General features: G+C 37.3%; 1 protein-coding gene across 1 annotated transcript; it reads left to right on the forward strand.

Annotated features, from left to right (window-relative positions):
- The first annotated feature begins 101 nt into the window (after positions 1–101).
- Positions 102–16,576, forward strand: LOC102597845 (AP-2 complex subunit alpha-1-like). The gene is made up of 27 exons (XM_006347159.2): positions 102–585; positions 6,659–6,790; positions 7,078–7,203; positions 7,366–7,428; positions 7,517–7,614; positions 7,696–7,903; positions 8,144–8,215; positions 8,337–8,429; positions 8,834–8,935; positions 9,155–9,252; positions 9,594–9,675; positions 9,814–9,902; positions 10,096–10,201; positions 10,302–10,367; positions 12,852–12,958; positions 13,032–13,136; positions 13,241–13,361; positions 13,547–13,726; positions 13,819–14,049; positions 14,413–14,493; positions 14,573–14,737; positions 14,840–14,926; positions 15,006–15,131; positions 15,305–15,385; positions 15,474–15,545; positions 15,814–15,893; positions 15,983–16,576. Exons 1-27 carry the CDS (start codon positions 454–456, stop codon positions 16,116–16,118), a joined length of 3,039 nt encoding a protein of 1,012 aa, XP_006347221.1. The 5' UTR covers positions 102–453; the 3' UTR covers positions 16,119–16,576.
- Positions 16,577–16,659: the final 83 nt, after the last annotated feature.

A 16,659-nucleotide genomic window follows, 5' to 3' on the forward strand; every position in this document is an offset into this window, starting at 1 on the left:
ATGGCGCGCGGTGGGGGCAAACGTTACATTGACATGACGAACAGTGAGCAATTAATTCTAATAATAAATATAATAAACAGAAAATAAGAAAGAAAAATCAATGCAAAAAAGGAAAAAGTAAAAATTAGAAATTCAAATTGCCAGAAATGAAAATGGAAATGGAAATTATGCCTTTGTGTTTCGTCAAATTAAGCTAAACTAAACTAAAGTCGTCTTCCTCCACTGCCCTGACGGCTTTTCTAAATTTCTCAGTCCACCTCCTGCCCTCACCCCACGCCCAACCCACCCCCCCTTCTGTACAACATATACATACATAGATATTGTATGTATAGGCGAAACAGGAATTTATACTTGAATTTAGGTGAATTGTGAGGGTCGATCTTATAGGAGAAGATCTCGGTGCTAATATTTGAGGGATCTACAAAAAGCCTCTCGGGTTGGATCTGTACGGAAATGGCGTTATCCGGCATGAGAGGTTTGTCAGTTTTCATCAGCGATGTTCGTAATTGCCAGAACAAAGAACAGGAACGTCTTCGTGTAGATAAAGAGCTTGGCAATGTTCGTACTCGCTTCAAAAACGAAAAGGTAACAACTTTACGCCTTCTCCCTTTAGCTAATATATCCTAAACTAGTTTGGGTTGGATTTGTTTGCTGTTATAGATGTGTTGATAGATGTATGTGATGTGTTTGCCTTTTAATTTGTTTTCCTTTGATTTTAGCTTCAGTTGAAGGGTTATTGGGTTTTTGGTATTATGAGCTATGCTGTGGGTTATATGATATAAGTGGTAAATGATGTTGTTTGATTTCGGGTTTAGGTTTAAACTGCTTAGGAAGGGGGTAGTGTAGGGTTAAATTGAATGTTCACTAGTGAATGGGTTTATTTGGTAGTTAATTAGAAAGCAGAGTGCATTTATTGAATTCATGCTTGTCTTTTACAGTATAAGGGTTTTGAACCTGCGAGATGCTTACTCCGGTTTTGAACTGGCGAGATGCTTAATTATTTGCTTTTTAGGAAAATAATTCCCCGATTTAGGCTAGTTAAGATAGAAGTGTGAAGCGTGAGCCTTGTTGTCCAGCTTCATTCACTATCGTAACGGCACTTGTCAGGAAAAGACATATCTTAGATTTTCTAACGGATGATAGTGAATTGTAATGATTTCATTAGCGTGATTAACAATTAGAGTTGTGTGGAATCATTTTGTGGTGATTGTGCAAATGGAACAATTTTGTCGTCTATGCAAAAGCTGACTGTTCCTATCTAAATGTGGATCTATATATCCACATAATTCACTTTAACTTTTGAAATGGTTCTCGTAGATGTATCTGACACTATTAGCTGGACCTAGCCCCTAGGCGACAAAAGGAAAAATATTGAGCGCTTGTTATTATTTAAACTGGAGTGAAATCCGAATTCCTTATATGCGTTATCATGTAAAGTCAAGAAGTTTAAAGCAAACTCTAGGTATAAGCTGTAGAACTTTTTCGATCCGAGCTGGTAGATGGTGTTCTCTTACCATGCGACATACTCCCTCTGTTCACTTTGGACTTTGCACGCCCCTTAAGAAATAATGATTGATATGAGTGTTTTACTAGAATACCCATACTAATTGATGTTTAGTATTAGCTCTTGGAAAATGATTTGGGGAAAAGGTAATTAATGCTAAGGGTAAAACATGGAAAAAAATAATCGTCTTTTCTTGATATGTTAAAAGTCACAAGTAAAAGTGAAAATCTATGTCAACATTACCTTTGTCAAAAAAAAGAAATGAAAATCTAATTTTGGAATAGTGGACAAGTAAAAATGAACGGAGGGAGTAGTTAAAGACTTTGAAGTAGCATCTAAAATAGTTACTCTTTCAGCCTCAATTTATGTGATGATATTTCTGAAACTCTCAAAGAAAAAATCATGTGATGGTGTTTGACAGGGTACACATTTAAGTATGGAAGGAATATTTTTTAAACTTGTAGTCTAAATTAAGTCATAGGCATTTGTGTGGCTATAAATCATCTCATTAAGGGTAAAATGAGAAGTTTAAAGTTAAATTGTTACTAAATATAGAAATGTGTCGTTCTTATTGGGATTTAGGACTAAAAATAACAGTGGAAAGAGTGTCACATAAATTGGGATGGAGGGAGTATTGCTTACCGAGGGTGCAATGATTCTGCAATTATAAGCCTTTACTAGAATATTGTGTAAGGTAAAAGGGATATGAGCAGGATTTTACAACCAGGACAGTGTCGAGTTCTTTGTACTATGTTGTTGATACAAGATAATGATCTCGCTAGGCCCACATTGTTTGTTAAGGGGCACGGTAGTATGTATTCATCTACTGAGAATATTGTACTAGCCAAAAAATCTATCTTTGCTTCTGTTCTTGCATATGTAAGGTATTGAGCATAGATCCTATGTCTCAAATATGGGACATTGAACAAGCTTAAACACAAAGAAAGATGAAGAATTAGATTTTTTTTTAATTGGAATAAAATCGTAAAAGGTCAAATGTAGAATTAGATTTTTAATGAAGATTTCTCAAAGTCTTTATTCATTGAGGTGCTATTCTAAGGAGGGGCAAGAGTTAACTGGTTAGCAATTTCGTAAGCATTGATTATCTTCAAAGGCATTGTCTCTAGACTATAAAACATCTCGTGAAGCCTCCTTTTCTTATTCAATCAAAGAGGATATTAGAGGATGGAGGGAGGATTTTTTTTTTGACAAAGAAGAATTACGAAACTCTTTTTGAGCTAATGTTTGTGACACAACATATGGCTATTTATTACAAACAGAATGGGGTAAAACTAAGATTGGAAGTAGTTTAGATGCCTAATTTGTTCATAGTTGTTTGATACTCTTCTAAACAAATAGTGGAACTGGAGGACAGTCGACACAATCAGATATAAACAAGGCAAATGCATTAGTGAAATTATAATGAATGAATTATCCACTTGTTCAATTTTTGTACTGTGGTATATTTTAATTTTTTTTTTTTGTGACAAGGAAACTCGCAGCCGCTACCCTTTGGGTGCGCACAGGGTAAAATCCCGCTTCTATGCAATAGCTCGCAAACAGTGATATTTGTGTTCATGTATGTGCATCTTGATTATTCTATTGGTTACTTGCTACCTCTCTCTCCCAACATAGGTACCATGTAACTCTGCCCACCAAGGCTCGGGCAGATGGGGGCAAAAATTAGAGTGGAAGGAGTTTAGCTGCCTAATTTGCTCATAGTTGTTTGATACTCTTCTATTTAAATAGTAGTTGAATTGGAGAATAGTCAGCTAAAAACAAGGCAAATGCATTAGTGAAATTATAATGATTGAATTTATCAACTTAGTCAATTTTTTGTAGTGTAATATTTTGCTTATTTATTTAGTTAATTAATTATTTTTATGACGGTAGTATCCGGGTTTGCTGGTTCCTGCTGCCTCCACCAGCACATGTACTAGGTAACTCTTTTTTTTTATTTTATGACAAGGTAAACCCGCAGCCGCTACCCTTTGGGTGCGCACAGGGTAAAACCCCCGTTCCTATGCAATAGCTCGCAAACCACATAGGAGAGGTAACCCGCACTAGGCAAGCCCGGTGCGACGAGCTCGACCCAGAAGGCAAACCCCTTGCTTTCGCTGGCAAGGGGTTTCGAACTTGAGACCTCCAACATGGAAGTTCCAAGCCCAAACCACTGGGCCACCCCGAAGGGTCACGTACTAGGTAACTCTGTCTATCAAGGCTTGGACAGAAGGTAAGATATTGGATTTCAGTTGAAACCTCATGGTTCTCCTCCCACTTCATTGATCACTAGGCAACACATTTGGATCCTTGTAGTGGAATAATTTCTGGGTTTCATTTCCCTGAGTTGGTCAATGTCATAGCTGATGCTTAGTATCATAATTCATGTTCACAGAGGTTCAACATTCTAGAAATACTTAGAATGGTTTATTTAATGTATCCTTCTTTTGACCTGCTCTTTAGGCCATCCTTCTGAAAAAAAGAACTGATTTTAGTACAAGACATTGAGAGTTTTCTCTTCTAGGCGACTGAAAATTCATTATGCTTGGCATATTAATGTCGTAAGTTTGTACGTCATAGGAAATTATAGTCAGTACTTGTGAAATTCTTTGTCCTCGACAGGAAAATAAGACAAGTATTACAACCCATTACTAACTTCTCTTTTTCAAGAAATAAGACAAGTATTTCAACCCTTTACAAACTTTTCCTTTTCATTATGCTTGGGCATATTAATGCCAGAAGTTTGTACGTCATAGGAAGTTGTAGTCAGTACTTGTGGAATTCTTTATCCTCGACATGAAAATATTTTTTCAAGAAATAAGAATGCTGGTATATCTCTTTTTTTTTTTTCTCTTAAGAGAGAGAAAGGTGTATTATAAAAGCAGCACTATGGTGGTGCTGAATATTACAGCGAGGAAAAACTATAAGAAGAATGCATTTCTAATCTTGTAGGGATTCTAAGAGGCTAAGCATTGAATAAGAATGCCAGTATATCCTTTATCCGTAGGGATTCTGTCTACTGGTAAGAGCATGGTTCAAATTCTGTCGAAGAAAAAAAGCCTGTATTGTTAAGCAGAAAGAGTTGAGAAGGTGGGCCATGTTCACTGAGTTTTGAACCATACGCATTTGTCCTCGGGAATTTCTTAGTTCTAAAAAAAGTTAGTCAGCAAAAACCAAAAGAAAAGAACCCTTTTCCAATCTTATAGGATGCTAAGAGGTCAAGTATTGAATAAGATCGGTAGCATATCCTCGTTAAATATTCTTGTATATCCTTTTAATCAGTCCAAAAAATTCTGATAGGATGAAAGGTGCTTATGAACTAGAATTAACATGTCTTTATTCACTAGATTTTTTTTTTTGATGACAAGGGAAACCCGCAGTCGCTACCCTTTAGGGTAAAACCCCTGCTCCTATGCAATAGCTTGCAAACCACATAGGAGAGGTAACCAGCACTAGGCAAGCCCGGTGTGACGAGCTCGACCCAGAAGGCAAACCCCTTGCTTTCGTTGGCAAGGGGTTTCGAACTTGAGACCTCCAACATGGAAGTCCCAAGCCCAAACCAATATACTCATATAGAAAGCTTAAAAACTATTTAGGTTTATCAGAAAATAAACTTTTTTAATAGGAAATGAAGCTTGTTTTGGATGAAAGTAAGTGTCTGCCATTTTTTTCTCTTGATAAGGTGAGACTTTTATCCTTCTCAAAAAAAAGATAAGGTGAGACTTTTATTCAGTTGGTACAGCAAAAACAAGATCCCTTTTGCAATGATAATCACGTTATTCCACCACTATAGAGAACTAATAATGTTCAAAAACAACTTCATACTGACAGAATCTAAGAAAATGCACGCCATTTGGGATGTGTTGTTCTGACAACAAATAGTCCAATATATATATATATATATATATTTGAGTAATCTATAGATATATAATTAATTGGTGCTCAAATTAAAGACAAAAGAGATTTCTAAACTGGAGACAAATGAAACAATATGATCCCTACACACGGTTGGTGTGCAGGTAGTGGTCTTCATATTTTGGTATTATGTTGTATCTGAATTGCATGGAAATGTAAAAGGCAGTTATACTTCCATTTTCTTCACTGTCCCTGAAATTAGTGAATTTGATCATTCACAACCATTTTTTTGATACACACCATGCAAAGCGAAGCCCGGTATTTAAGTGGAGAAGGGTAGAGGGGCGGGCCCATTATCCACCGAGTTTAGAAGGTTGTGATTGGTCCAAAGGGCGGGTCACAGACGGATTTCTCGGTTATCAAAAAAAAAAAAAAAAAACCATTTTTTTTGATAAGCATGGTGTCCGAGCCAACTTGCCCACCTCGACTAATTCCACAGGATACCTGCCACCTCCCACCAACACAAATACCATTGTTCATCATTCACAACCATTGTAGACCACAACACTCTTTTAAGATAGGAAAAACCCAAAGTATAGTACCAACACAAATATATGGATTTAAACAAGAGCTTTATTTGGTCACAATAGAGATGAGGGTCTATCAGAAACAAACTCTCCACCTTTGAGGTAGAGGTAAGGTCTATATACACTCTACCCTCACTAGACCCCTCGTTGCAGGGACCACACTGGGAACGTTGTTGTTGTACATCACCTTACCTTGCTAAGGATATTGAGATGTATAAAAGCATAATCTTGTATTATAACTTGAACTGTTTTCTATGAATTACCAAAACAAATCAAGTTCAGACCTTAAAACTAGCATCTTTTCTTTCTGAATATTCAGACAACAGATCACAATGTTTTTCCATATAGCTTCTTTCTTTCTCACTTAAATACCTGGGGCAATCCGAGTTTAGAAGGCTGTGATTGGTCCAAAGGGCGGGTCACAGACGGATTTCTCGGTTATCAAAAATAAAATAAAAGAAATACCTGGGGCAAATGCTCCATCAGCTGTTCTTTGCTCTGTTTGCTTATTTAATTTCTGTGTTTCTTAATTTGTTTAGGTAATGTGGCTAGAGCTGTTTATCTGTTCCATTCTAGTTATACTTTACTCTGTTTTCTCATTTAATTTCCGTGTTTCTTAATTTGTTATTTGGTGTGGTCAGAGCTGTTTTGTCTGCAAAATTTAATTGGCTTCAATCCTATTGATGGAATTCTGTACTTTTTTTTCCAACAGGGGTTGACACCTTATGAGAAGAAGAAATATGTCTGGAAAATGCTTTACATTTATATGCTTGGTTATGATGTGGATTTTGGTCACATGGAAGCTGTATCTCTGATATCTGCTCCAAAGTATCCCGAGAAGCAGGTATCTCCTCATTCTTCTTTCATCCAATCACATGGATAACTCATCACCTTTGAATGTTGTGGTAATATGAGGTAATCCTATTTCTTTGTAGAAGTTGAGATATGTATTCAGCTGTACTTTCTCTAAAAACTATTGAAATCATGATTTTGTTTTGATTGAAATAGTTGGTTATAAGACTGAGGAGGTGCATGTTCTAGTCTTCCCTATGCTGCAGCTTCTGTTTTGTGTAAATATTTGAAGCAAGGACCTAAAGGTTCAACTGATTTTTTCTTTTTGATGGTTTGCAGGTTGGGTACATAGTGACATCATGTTTGCTCAATGAGAACCATGATTTTTTGAGATTAGCAATTAATACAGTACGCAATGACATAATAGGTCGCAACGAAACTTTCCAGTGTCTAGCATTGACTTTGGTACGACTTGCAAATGTTTTGTGGTTCTTTAGTTGCATATATGCAAATCTTATGCAGTTATTTACTTTTCCTAGAAGGATTTTTTTGATTGCTAAGTGAATTGAAGCTTTGAGGTTCTTTTATCATATTTTACAAATTATAAATTTTCATGTATATGCGCAGGTTGGAAATATTGGGGGAAGGGAATTTGCTGAATCTCTGGCACCTGATGTTCAGAAGTTACTTGTAAGTGATACTTGCAGCATTGAGCTGGTACTTCAGAGTCTGAAAGTGATGTTGACTCTCTTCTTTGTCCTTCCTTTTTTGCTGCAAGATATCAAGTAGTTGTAGGCCACTTGTGAGGAAAAAGGCTGCCCTATGTCTCCTGCGTCTTTTTAGGAAAAATCCTGATGTTGTGAATGTTGATGGCTGGTACGTGTAATTTTGTATTTGAATGGTTTAAGGGATGACTTAACTTGTCCTTCAACAGTTGGAGTTTTTGTGATATTCCAGGTCAGATAGGATGGCGCAACTACTAGATGAACGGGATTTTGGTGTCTTGACATCTTCCATGAGCCTTCTAGTTGCATTAGTGGCTAGTAACCATGAAGCATATTGGAGTTGTCTTCCAAAATGTGTTAAAGTGTTGGAAAGGCTTGCCAGGAACCAAGATATTCCACAAGAATACACTTACTATGGGATACCGTCTCCCTGGCTTCAGGTTTGTTTACTCGTTACTGTTGAATATACCGAAGCCAGTATTTACTGTGGATAAAAACTGCTTTTTGATCCCATGAACCTTGAAATACACTTATGCTTCCCAATTGGATGATAGTTAAATTGAAAATTGCGCGAATGGATGGACTGGTACTGTAAATCACAAATTTGATGCACCGATGCCAGTAATTTAAGAACAGGATCATGATCTCTGCTCACATATCATCTTAAATTTTGATCTCAGGTGAAGACTATGAGGTCTCTTCAATATTTCCCGACTATTGAAGATCCAAGCACTAGAAGATCATTGTTTGAGGTAAATCATCTCTATAAGAAGTTTTTTTACTGCAAAATATCATATTTTTGTTCATGCCAGGAAAAATAATAATCTGGAGTGATGTCCTAGAACTCATTTCATTTTCATTTTAATCAATTAGGTTTTACAACGGATATTGATGGGAACTGATGTGGTGAAAAATGTGAACAAAAATAATGCGTCACATGCAGTCCTATTTGAAGCCCTTGCTCTTGTAAGTTTCTAATTATCAAGTCCTTATCCTTGCACATTCTTGAGGTACAGTTCCGTGCTTTTTGTGAATTTCAGTGCTATTGGCTATGGTAAATGACATTTTAGTAAATTCGTTCTTTATGGAGAACAGTTCTCTTCTTATATAATGCATGGTGATCTCTAAGTCAAAACTCAAAACTGATCTTGTGCTTCTCTTCTTTCCACTTTGAGAGCTGCTCCTTTTATCAAATTGCTGCTTGTTCATCAAAAAAAAATTGCACTCTTAACCCTTTGTGCACATTACGTGCTAAGACATGCTATATGGCACTGTTCAGATTTTCAAAAACTTGACTGCTGGTTAAATTCTCTGGTTTCCCCTGCTTTCTTGGAACATTTGAGGGTTGAATTCTAAGCGCTTTACTGCAGGTCATGCATCTTGATGCCGAAAAGGAAATGATGTCTCAGTGTGTTGCATTGCTTGGGAAATTCATTGCTGTCCGCGAACCTAATATTCGTTATCTTGGCTTGGTAAGTGGTAGCAGCATGTTTATTCTTGTTATTTCTTCTATTATTTTTATTTTTTTTGCCTGTGTAAGAGGTTTTATAGTTCATCAGTGGCATGTTGTAATACGTTGGTCCTATATATGCCAAATTTCTCACAAACTAACTTGCAAATAAATCCAGTTAACAGCATGCCAGCCTAGACGACTGTCTGATTCCCCTTATGTTATTATTGCCAAAATGCAGGAGAATATGACTCGGATGTTGATGGTTACAGATGTACAGGACATTATAAAACGACATCAAGCTCAAATTATTACCTCACTGAAGGACCCTGATATCAGGTCTAGTATGGGTATTAAGTAGGAAGTATTCTATTTTTAAGATTTTTATATTATGACATCTGCGTGTAAGCAAAAGTAAAACTCTTTTGGAAATTGGTAACTTCTTAAAGAAATCGCGTTGGCTATCGCTGCTTATCATTTGTCTGATAATACATCTGGAGTCTTATTTGATTATCTGCAGTGTTCTTTGTTCAAATTGTGTTTCCCTTTTTTGATAAAATCAGGGAAAGAGATTCCTTGTAAAGCCTGTCCCCTGTTACGTTACGACTCAGTTTAGCACATGTTCTCCAACTCAGAGTTTTAATTGCTTCCTTTACTGATGTTAACTACTCTATATACAGCATTAGGAGACGTGCCCTTGATTTACTTTATGGAATGTGTGATGTTTCTAATGCAAAGGACATAGTAGAAGAATTATTACAGGTATATAACCACCTGACTCTGAGTTATATTCAATTTTTCTGTATTTTTCTTTTCAATGTATTTGGATATATCCTCTATGGAATGAAAATGTTGAAGAAGGTTAAGAGAAAATATGCAACTAACTTTATGTCTTTCCAGTATCTCAGTACAGCGGAGTTCGTGATGCGTGAAGAACTGTCACTTAAAATAGCAATTCTTGCAGAGAAGTTTGCTCCTGATCTGTCATGGTATGAAATTGATATGGAACAGAAAATGCACGTTGTTTTCATGTACTATGTGAAGTCATGCTTGAGAGATTGTTTCATACAAAGATCTCGTGTTTTTGTTGAGTACTCAGATCTAGATGTTTCTGCGAATTGTGTTTCCTTGTTGGTATATGATGTGATGACATCTAAGAGTGTATTCCTGTTTCACATGCAGGTATGTCGATGTCATCCTTCAATTAATTGACAAGGCCGGCGATTTTGTCAGTGATGACATTTGGTTCCGTGTTGTGCAGTTTGTTACAAACAATGAAGATCTTCAGGTAACTATAGTTGTCCTTCCATTGGTGCAGTGTGGTCTTAGCTTCTATATAGGTGGAGGTCAGTCTTCTCTGTGTCTTATTTTCAAACTTCTTTCCTCAGCCTTATGCAGCTTTGAAATCCAGAGAATATCTTGATAAGCCTGCCATTCATGAAACAATGGTCAAGGTGCGTTCTTTTGCAATAACACTTTACCCTGTTAATGTTAATGAATAATTATAAACTATCCAGAAGCTGAGGATATTGCTTAGTCCTTTACTATTTTTGGTGTAAACATGAATATATGGAAGTCAGAATCTTTTGTTGATGTTCTCTGTAAGTTGTTAATAGATTAGAACATCTTTCTATATTCTTCTTCTGTAATTATGGACAGCTAAACATTATATGCTGCAGTTAATATTATACAACAAATGTTACTTTCTCAAAATAATAAATTATAAACCCTGTGGATGTTGTTGTTGCATAATTGTGATATTTTGGCTGCGTAATTGTGATGCAATACATTGCTAGTTGCAAATAGGAATGGCTAACCCCGTAATTTGATACGCTGAACACTTGCATGAGCTGTAAGAACACATGATACTAAGACTGCAGTGCAGTGTCTACTATGACAGGAATTCAAATTGTTGAAATCTAACTACTGGAGTAAACTGTTTGAAGGGGTTAATCTAATGTAGGGGTTTGTGTTTGCATAGGCTTGATTGCATTTTGTTTTACCTATTTGAACTCATGAGCGCTCGGAACATCTGAATATTGGCAATTGGCATATAAAATACTAGAGGTTGCTCCGATCACCCGAAGGCACATGCTTAGTTGTGAAAACCAAGTCTTAGATATTTATTCCCAGGTGGAAGAGTAGCTGAACGTGTCCCTTCCCACAAAATTTAGAGAGAGGTTGACTTGAGATGCCCGTAAGATGTCAATACACCACTGGAAACAAGTAAACAACTTCTTCTCTATGATCTTCACTTTGGTCTAGTGCATACCCTATACCAGGAATAGTTTTCTCTTGAAGACTCAAAAGTTAAGCCATGTCCTTATCAATTTTAGCTACGGTTTTGCATCTCTCTCTTTTAAATGCGCCCAATGCTTTTAATAGGGATAAGTGCAAATAGTGACCAGGTCAAGGGGCTTGAAGTGAAAAGCGATATGTGAAACACAATTCTTTTTTGTTACAACATCTAAAAGAACCAAACATATATAAATTTAGTACTATAATGATATTTAAAACAAATTTACCACCGACATTTCTTTCTTAGGGGAAAAGGGGGAATTTATGAACAATCATCCTTCAGAATATAAAGTACACTGAAAATTACTACAAGTAAATAGAATGAAATAAAGAACATTCATTTAAATGAAATATAGCAAAATGAAGATCGGTAGCTAGTTATTGTACAAGCAGAACAAGAAGAAGAAGAAGAAGAAACGTACCAACCCAACACTCCATTCGAGCACAAGGAGATATCTTTATTACATCAGGTGGATCAACGCTGATGTTTAAACACAAAACAAGGGCAACACATCCTGTTTTCATCTGCAGAAAATTTTGCATGCTAAGATGGACAAGAAGGTAAAAAGATTGGGCATGTTTACTGCATGGAGGGTAAGTTCCAAATGCAACTTATATTAGCGAGCTGGCAAAATACAGTTGAAACACGTTGTTCCTCAGGTATTGCATGTGTCAAGTAATACTTTACAGGTTAATAAGCAACAAGTAAAAACAAATTTTATCAAACAACGAATCCAAAGTCACTTCTGGACTCCTTTGCAAAACTGTTGTTTCAATCTACCAGCACTAAGACCCTTCGGGGTGGCCCAGTGGTTTGGGCTTGGGACTTCCATGTTGGAGGTCTCAAGTTTGAAACCCCTTGCCAGCGAAAGCAAGGGATTTGCCTTCTGGGTCGAGCTCGTCGCACCGGGCTTGCCTAGTGCGGGTTACCTCTCCTATGTGGTTTGCGAACTATTGCATAGGAGCGGGGGTTTTACCCTGTGCGCACCCAAAGGGTAGCGGCTGCGGGTTTTCCTTGTCATAAAAAAAAAATAAAAATAAATTATCAAGTTGCAATTAAAATAATTAATTTATATTCAATGTACAATAATGCCGGTATTAATCCAACTCATTGAAGTTGAGAGTTCATAGAACCGTAGTAGGGTTCACTTTGCGTGCCATTGTTTGAAGTGCACACTTCTTTGAAGCGCATGACTTAATCCATGAAGCTATAACCTCACTTTGCACACTTGCCTTAAAACGAAAAGGCGATGGTTTTTAATAACACTGCATGGGCCTCTTCTTGTTCAAGATTGCAGCTCAAGCATATAACACCTAAAAAAAAGGTTTGCATGGCCTCCTCTAACTAACATGGGTTGCCTTGTAGTTCATTGTTGGCAACAATATCTAACCCTGTCATGTAGTTTTAACAAACAAAAAAATGTGTCAATAGAGATTTGCCTAGTGTTCAGTTTCTTTTCAAGTTTTACAGACTAATTGCAATAGTGCAAACATGAACTCCCAACGAGCAAAATTTCTTGTCCACATGTTTCTACTCTAAATCTTGATGTGTGCGGGTCCTACCTCATGTCAATGATGGAAACAAAACATTATTGCGAAGCTAATGGAATATTTAATTTGGGTGTTGTATGATGGAACAGGTAAGTTCATATATCCTTGGAGAATACAGCCATCTTCTTGCCAGAAGGCCAGGATGTAGTCCGAAGGAAATCTTCAGCCTCATTCATGAGAAGCTTCCTACTGTTTCGTAAGGGCATTTTAACATTTGATCTCAGTTTGCCATCATTTTTCTGTTATCTTACACCAGTGATATTGTTCAGGACTTCAACAATTCCTATTCTTCTTTCGACATATGCAAAAATTTTGATGCACACACAACCACCAGATCCAGAGCTACAGAATCAGATATTGGCAATATTCAGAAAGTAAGTTTTAAGAGTGATGTAATTTGTGCATCCTCTATGTTATTCAGTGTGCCAATATATCCAAATATAATCAGCTAATGGATAAAATTGCACAAATATCCTAGATATGAGAGTTGCATCGATGCTGAAATACAGCAACGAGCTGTGGAATACTTAGAGTTGAGTAAGAAAGGGGCAGCTTTAATGGATGTCTTAGCTGAAATGCCTAAGTTCCCTGAGCGACAGGTATGAAACCAACTTTACTTTTGATTAATTATTATCTACACTGTGTTTGCATAATTGACCTTTTTGGTTTGAGGGATGGCCTTCAGCTACATTATTATTCCCTCACAAGAGTACAATATATTGTTTTTATTCTTTTCCTTTTTTAGTTATCATTGATTTTAGCCACAAATTCTCTTTGGATGTAGTCCTCATTAATTAAAAAGGCTGAAGATACTGAGGCCGATACTGCTGAACAAAGCGCAATCAGGCTGCGTACACAGCAGCAGACCTCTAATGCTCTAGCAGTAACAGATCAACCCTCTGCTAATGGTACTCCGCCAGTCAGTCACCTTGGTTTAGTGAAGGTTCCAAGCATGGCCAACACGGTAAGATGTTTCTTGCACCATTATGCTGAAGTGTGGATTTAATTGTTTAACGGTGAGTATAAGACCATAATTAACATTTACTACATGGTCAGGATCGTAACTTAGCAGATCAAGGGGAGACTGAGCCAGATGGAACTTTGACTGTTGTGGATCCTCAACCTCCTTCAGTACCTTCACCTGATGTCCTGGGAGATCTTTTAGGTCCATTGGCTATTGAAGGTCCTCAACCTGCCCATAACTTGAGTTCCGGTGTCGGCATTGCTCCAAATGCAGAGGATGCGCTAGCACTTGCACCTATTGAAGAACAGACTGCAACAGTCCAGGTACTGCTTCCATCCAACTTTGGTAATTTTGCTTTACCTTCTGGCTTTCATGTCATGACTTGTAATTATGTGAAAGAAAGATGCTGCCCTCTCCTTCTGTCTGTGGTTCCCATGGTAATTTAACTAAATTCAAAATAAGATCCAAATAGTATTTGGCTAGTAATAGGGGCATTCTTGCCATGACCACAAATATATGGCTCTGGCCAGTGGAAGTTCTTTTAACTGATTTTAGTCTAAGACTGACATGATCCACATTCCAAATTCAGAGAGCTTGTTTGCCACATTTATAATTTTGCTTCAGTTTCCCTTGTCACCTCTAAGTTCATGCTTCTGAGCATCTTGTTTTATGATTCATGGTTGTAGCCAATAGGAAATATTGCAGAAAGGTTTCAAGCCTTGGTCCTCAAAGACAGTGGTATACTGTATGAGGATCCTTATATTCAGGTACTTGCTCTGTCATTTTTTTGGTACTATCACTGATGGGCTTTTCAGCTCTTAGCTTAGTTTGTTTATGCAATTCCAGATTGGCACAAAAGCAGAGTGGCGAGCACATCATGGACGACTGATCCTCTTCTTGGGAAACAAGAATACGGCTCCACTTGTTTCAGTTCAGGCTCTGATATTGCCCCCATCTCATCTGAGAATAGAACTGTCATTAGTACCGGAGACAATTCCTCCTCGTGCACAGGTTAGATTATTGTTGTGCTTCTATTAGGATTGGACTTCCTGCACTTTGTTCTGGTAAGTCATTTTTCACCTTTTGATTTCCTAGTGAAATGAACTCCTGCAGGTTCAATGTCCTCTTGAAGTAGTCAACCTCCGTCCAAGTAGGGATGTGGCGGTTCTTGACTTCTCATATAATTTTGGGGTGCAGTTGGTATGAGACATTTATTTTCTGATCATCAATCCACAGTTCTTATAGTTATATGTGTATTGATGTAGTTTTGCATTTACAGGTCAATGTTAAACTTCGACTCCCTGCCATCTTGAATAAGTTTCTTCAGCCTATTACAGTATCTGCCGAAGAGTTTTTCCCGCAGTGGAGATCACTATCTGGGCCGCCACTGAAGCTCCAAGAAGTGGTATGTCTTTTTTTAGTTCTTGCTTGACTAGTAGAATATACATATCTTTCTGTAATCTGTATGTACTAGAATAAGAACGTTACTAGTAAAATCCTGAACTTCTCTCTTTCTTTGTGTATGTAGTTTCTATTGTAATCCCAATCACCATCCCTTTATTTGGCTAATATGACCAGGTTAGAGGTGTAAGACCAATGTCACTTCTGGAAATGACAAACCTGCTCAACAGTTTACGCCTGATGGTTTGTCCAGGGCTTGTAAGTTTTTGATCTTTTATCATTCCTCTAGTTTGGCTCAGTCCATGTGAATTTATTTCTTAAATTGCCCTTCTGATTTCTTATTCAGGATCCAAATGCAAATAATTTGGTTGCTAGCACAACTTTCTACTCTGACAGTACACGTGCCATGTTGTGTTTGGTAAGCTAAGGGTTGTGGTTTCTGGGCATTAATGTTCTGTGAAATGTCCTTAATCTGAAAGTGATTCAATTGGATATTGTATGACTTGTATTTGTATGATATGGTAACTGTGACTGGTTAGAGCTGTTCACAAACTTTTACATTAGCCTGTAGTCAAAAGTTGTCATTTCCTTCTGTTGGAGGTGGTAATTGTTGTACCTTATATAGGATGTCAGTGGTATAATGTATCATATGGTTATTATTATCTAACTTCTATGGTTGTATACAGGTAAGAATAGAAACAGATCCAGCTGATAGAACTCAACTGCGTATGACAGTTGCTTCTGGAGATTCTACTCTGACACTAGAGTACGACCAAAATGTGCATTTGTAATGTGACTTTTTGGTGTTCATAACCAACTTATTATTAACTTTCAAACTTTCCTCTTACTATGTAGGTTGAAGGAGTTCATTAAGGAACAATTGATTATTATCCCTACTGCTCCCACGGCTGCTGCACCACCAGTTCCTCAGCCAACCTCTCCACCTCCACCAGTATCAGACCCTGGGGCGCTGCTTGCTGGTTTGCTTTAAGTGGTTTTCAATTTGTGGTGGACTTTGTCCACAAACGACGGCTGTAAAATTTGTTTATATTGCACACCCACAAGTCCCAAAGGCAAGATGGACATTGAGAAATGGGATGCCAGGGCTGGCGGAAGAGAGGGTGAGACTTCTGATCGGCATAGCATATCATTGGATTTCTGGGACGTTAAATCGGAGTTTTGAGATTCTTTTGCACATATATCTTGTGCTTTTGTGAGGTCTGTAGTCTTTAGATGTGAATTCTTTTCTTTCTTCTCCTTTAAATTTTATATTTGCCTTTAGTCAGGCTTTACACATTGGTTTGCCCCTATGTATTTTAGTTTCCTACAATTATACTTAGGAAAAAGAAAGAGCGTTGATTGAATTTCTTGCCCATTGTTGTCTTGAAGATGTGTTAAAAGCGTTTCACATGATAAACACTCAATAATCTAAATTGAACTTTGTCCTGTCGGACTGCTTGTTAATTCAGCAGCATAGGATTATTTTTCATTTCGTCATTGCTTGTCTTGAGCTATTAAGGCTAGTGGATGAA

The sequence above is a fragment of the Solanum tuberosum genome, unplaced genomic scaffold (assembly GCF_000226075.1).
Source record: "Solanum tuberosum cultivar DM 1-3 516 R44 unplaced genomic scaffold, SolTub_3.0 scf00091, whole genome shotgun sequence".
NCBI classification, from domain to species: domain Eukaryota; kingdom Viridiplantae; phylum Streptophyta; class Magnoliopsida; order Solanales; family Solanaceae; genus Solanum; species Solanum tuberosum.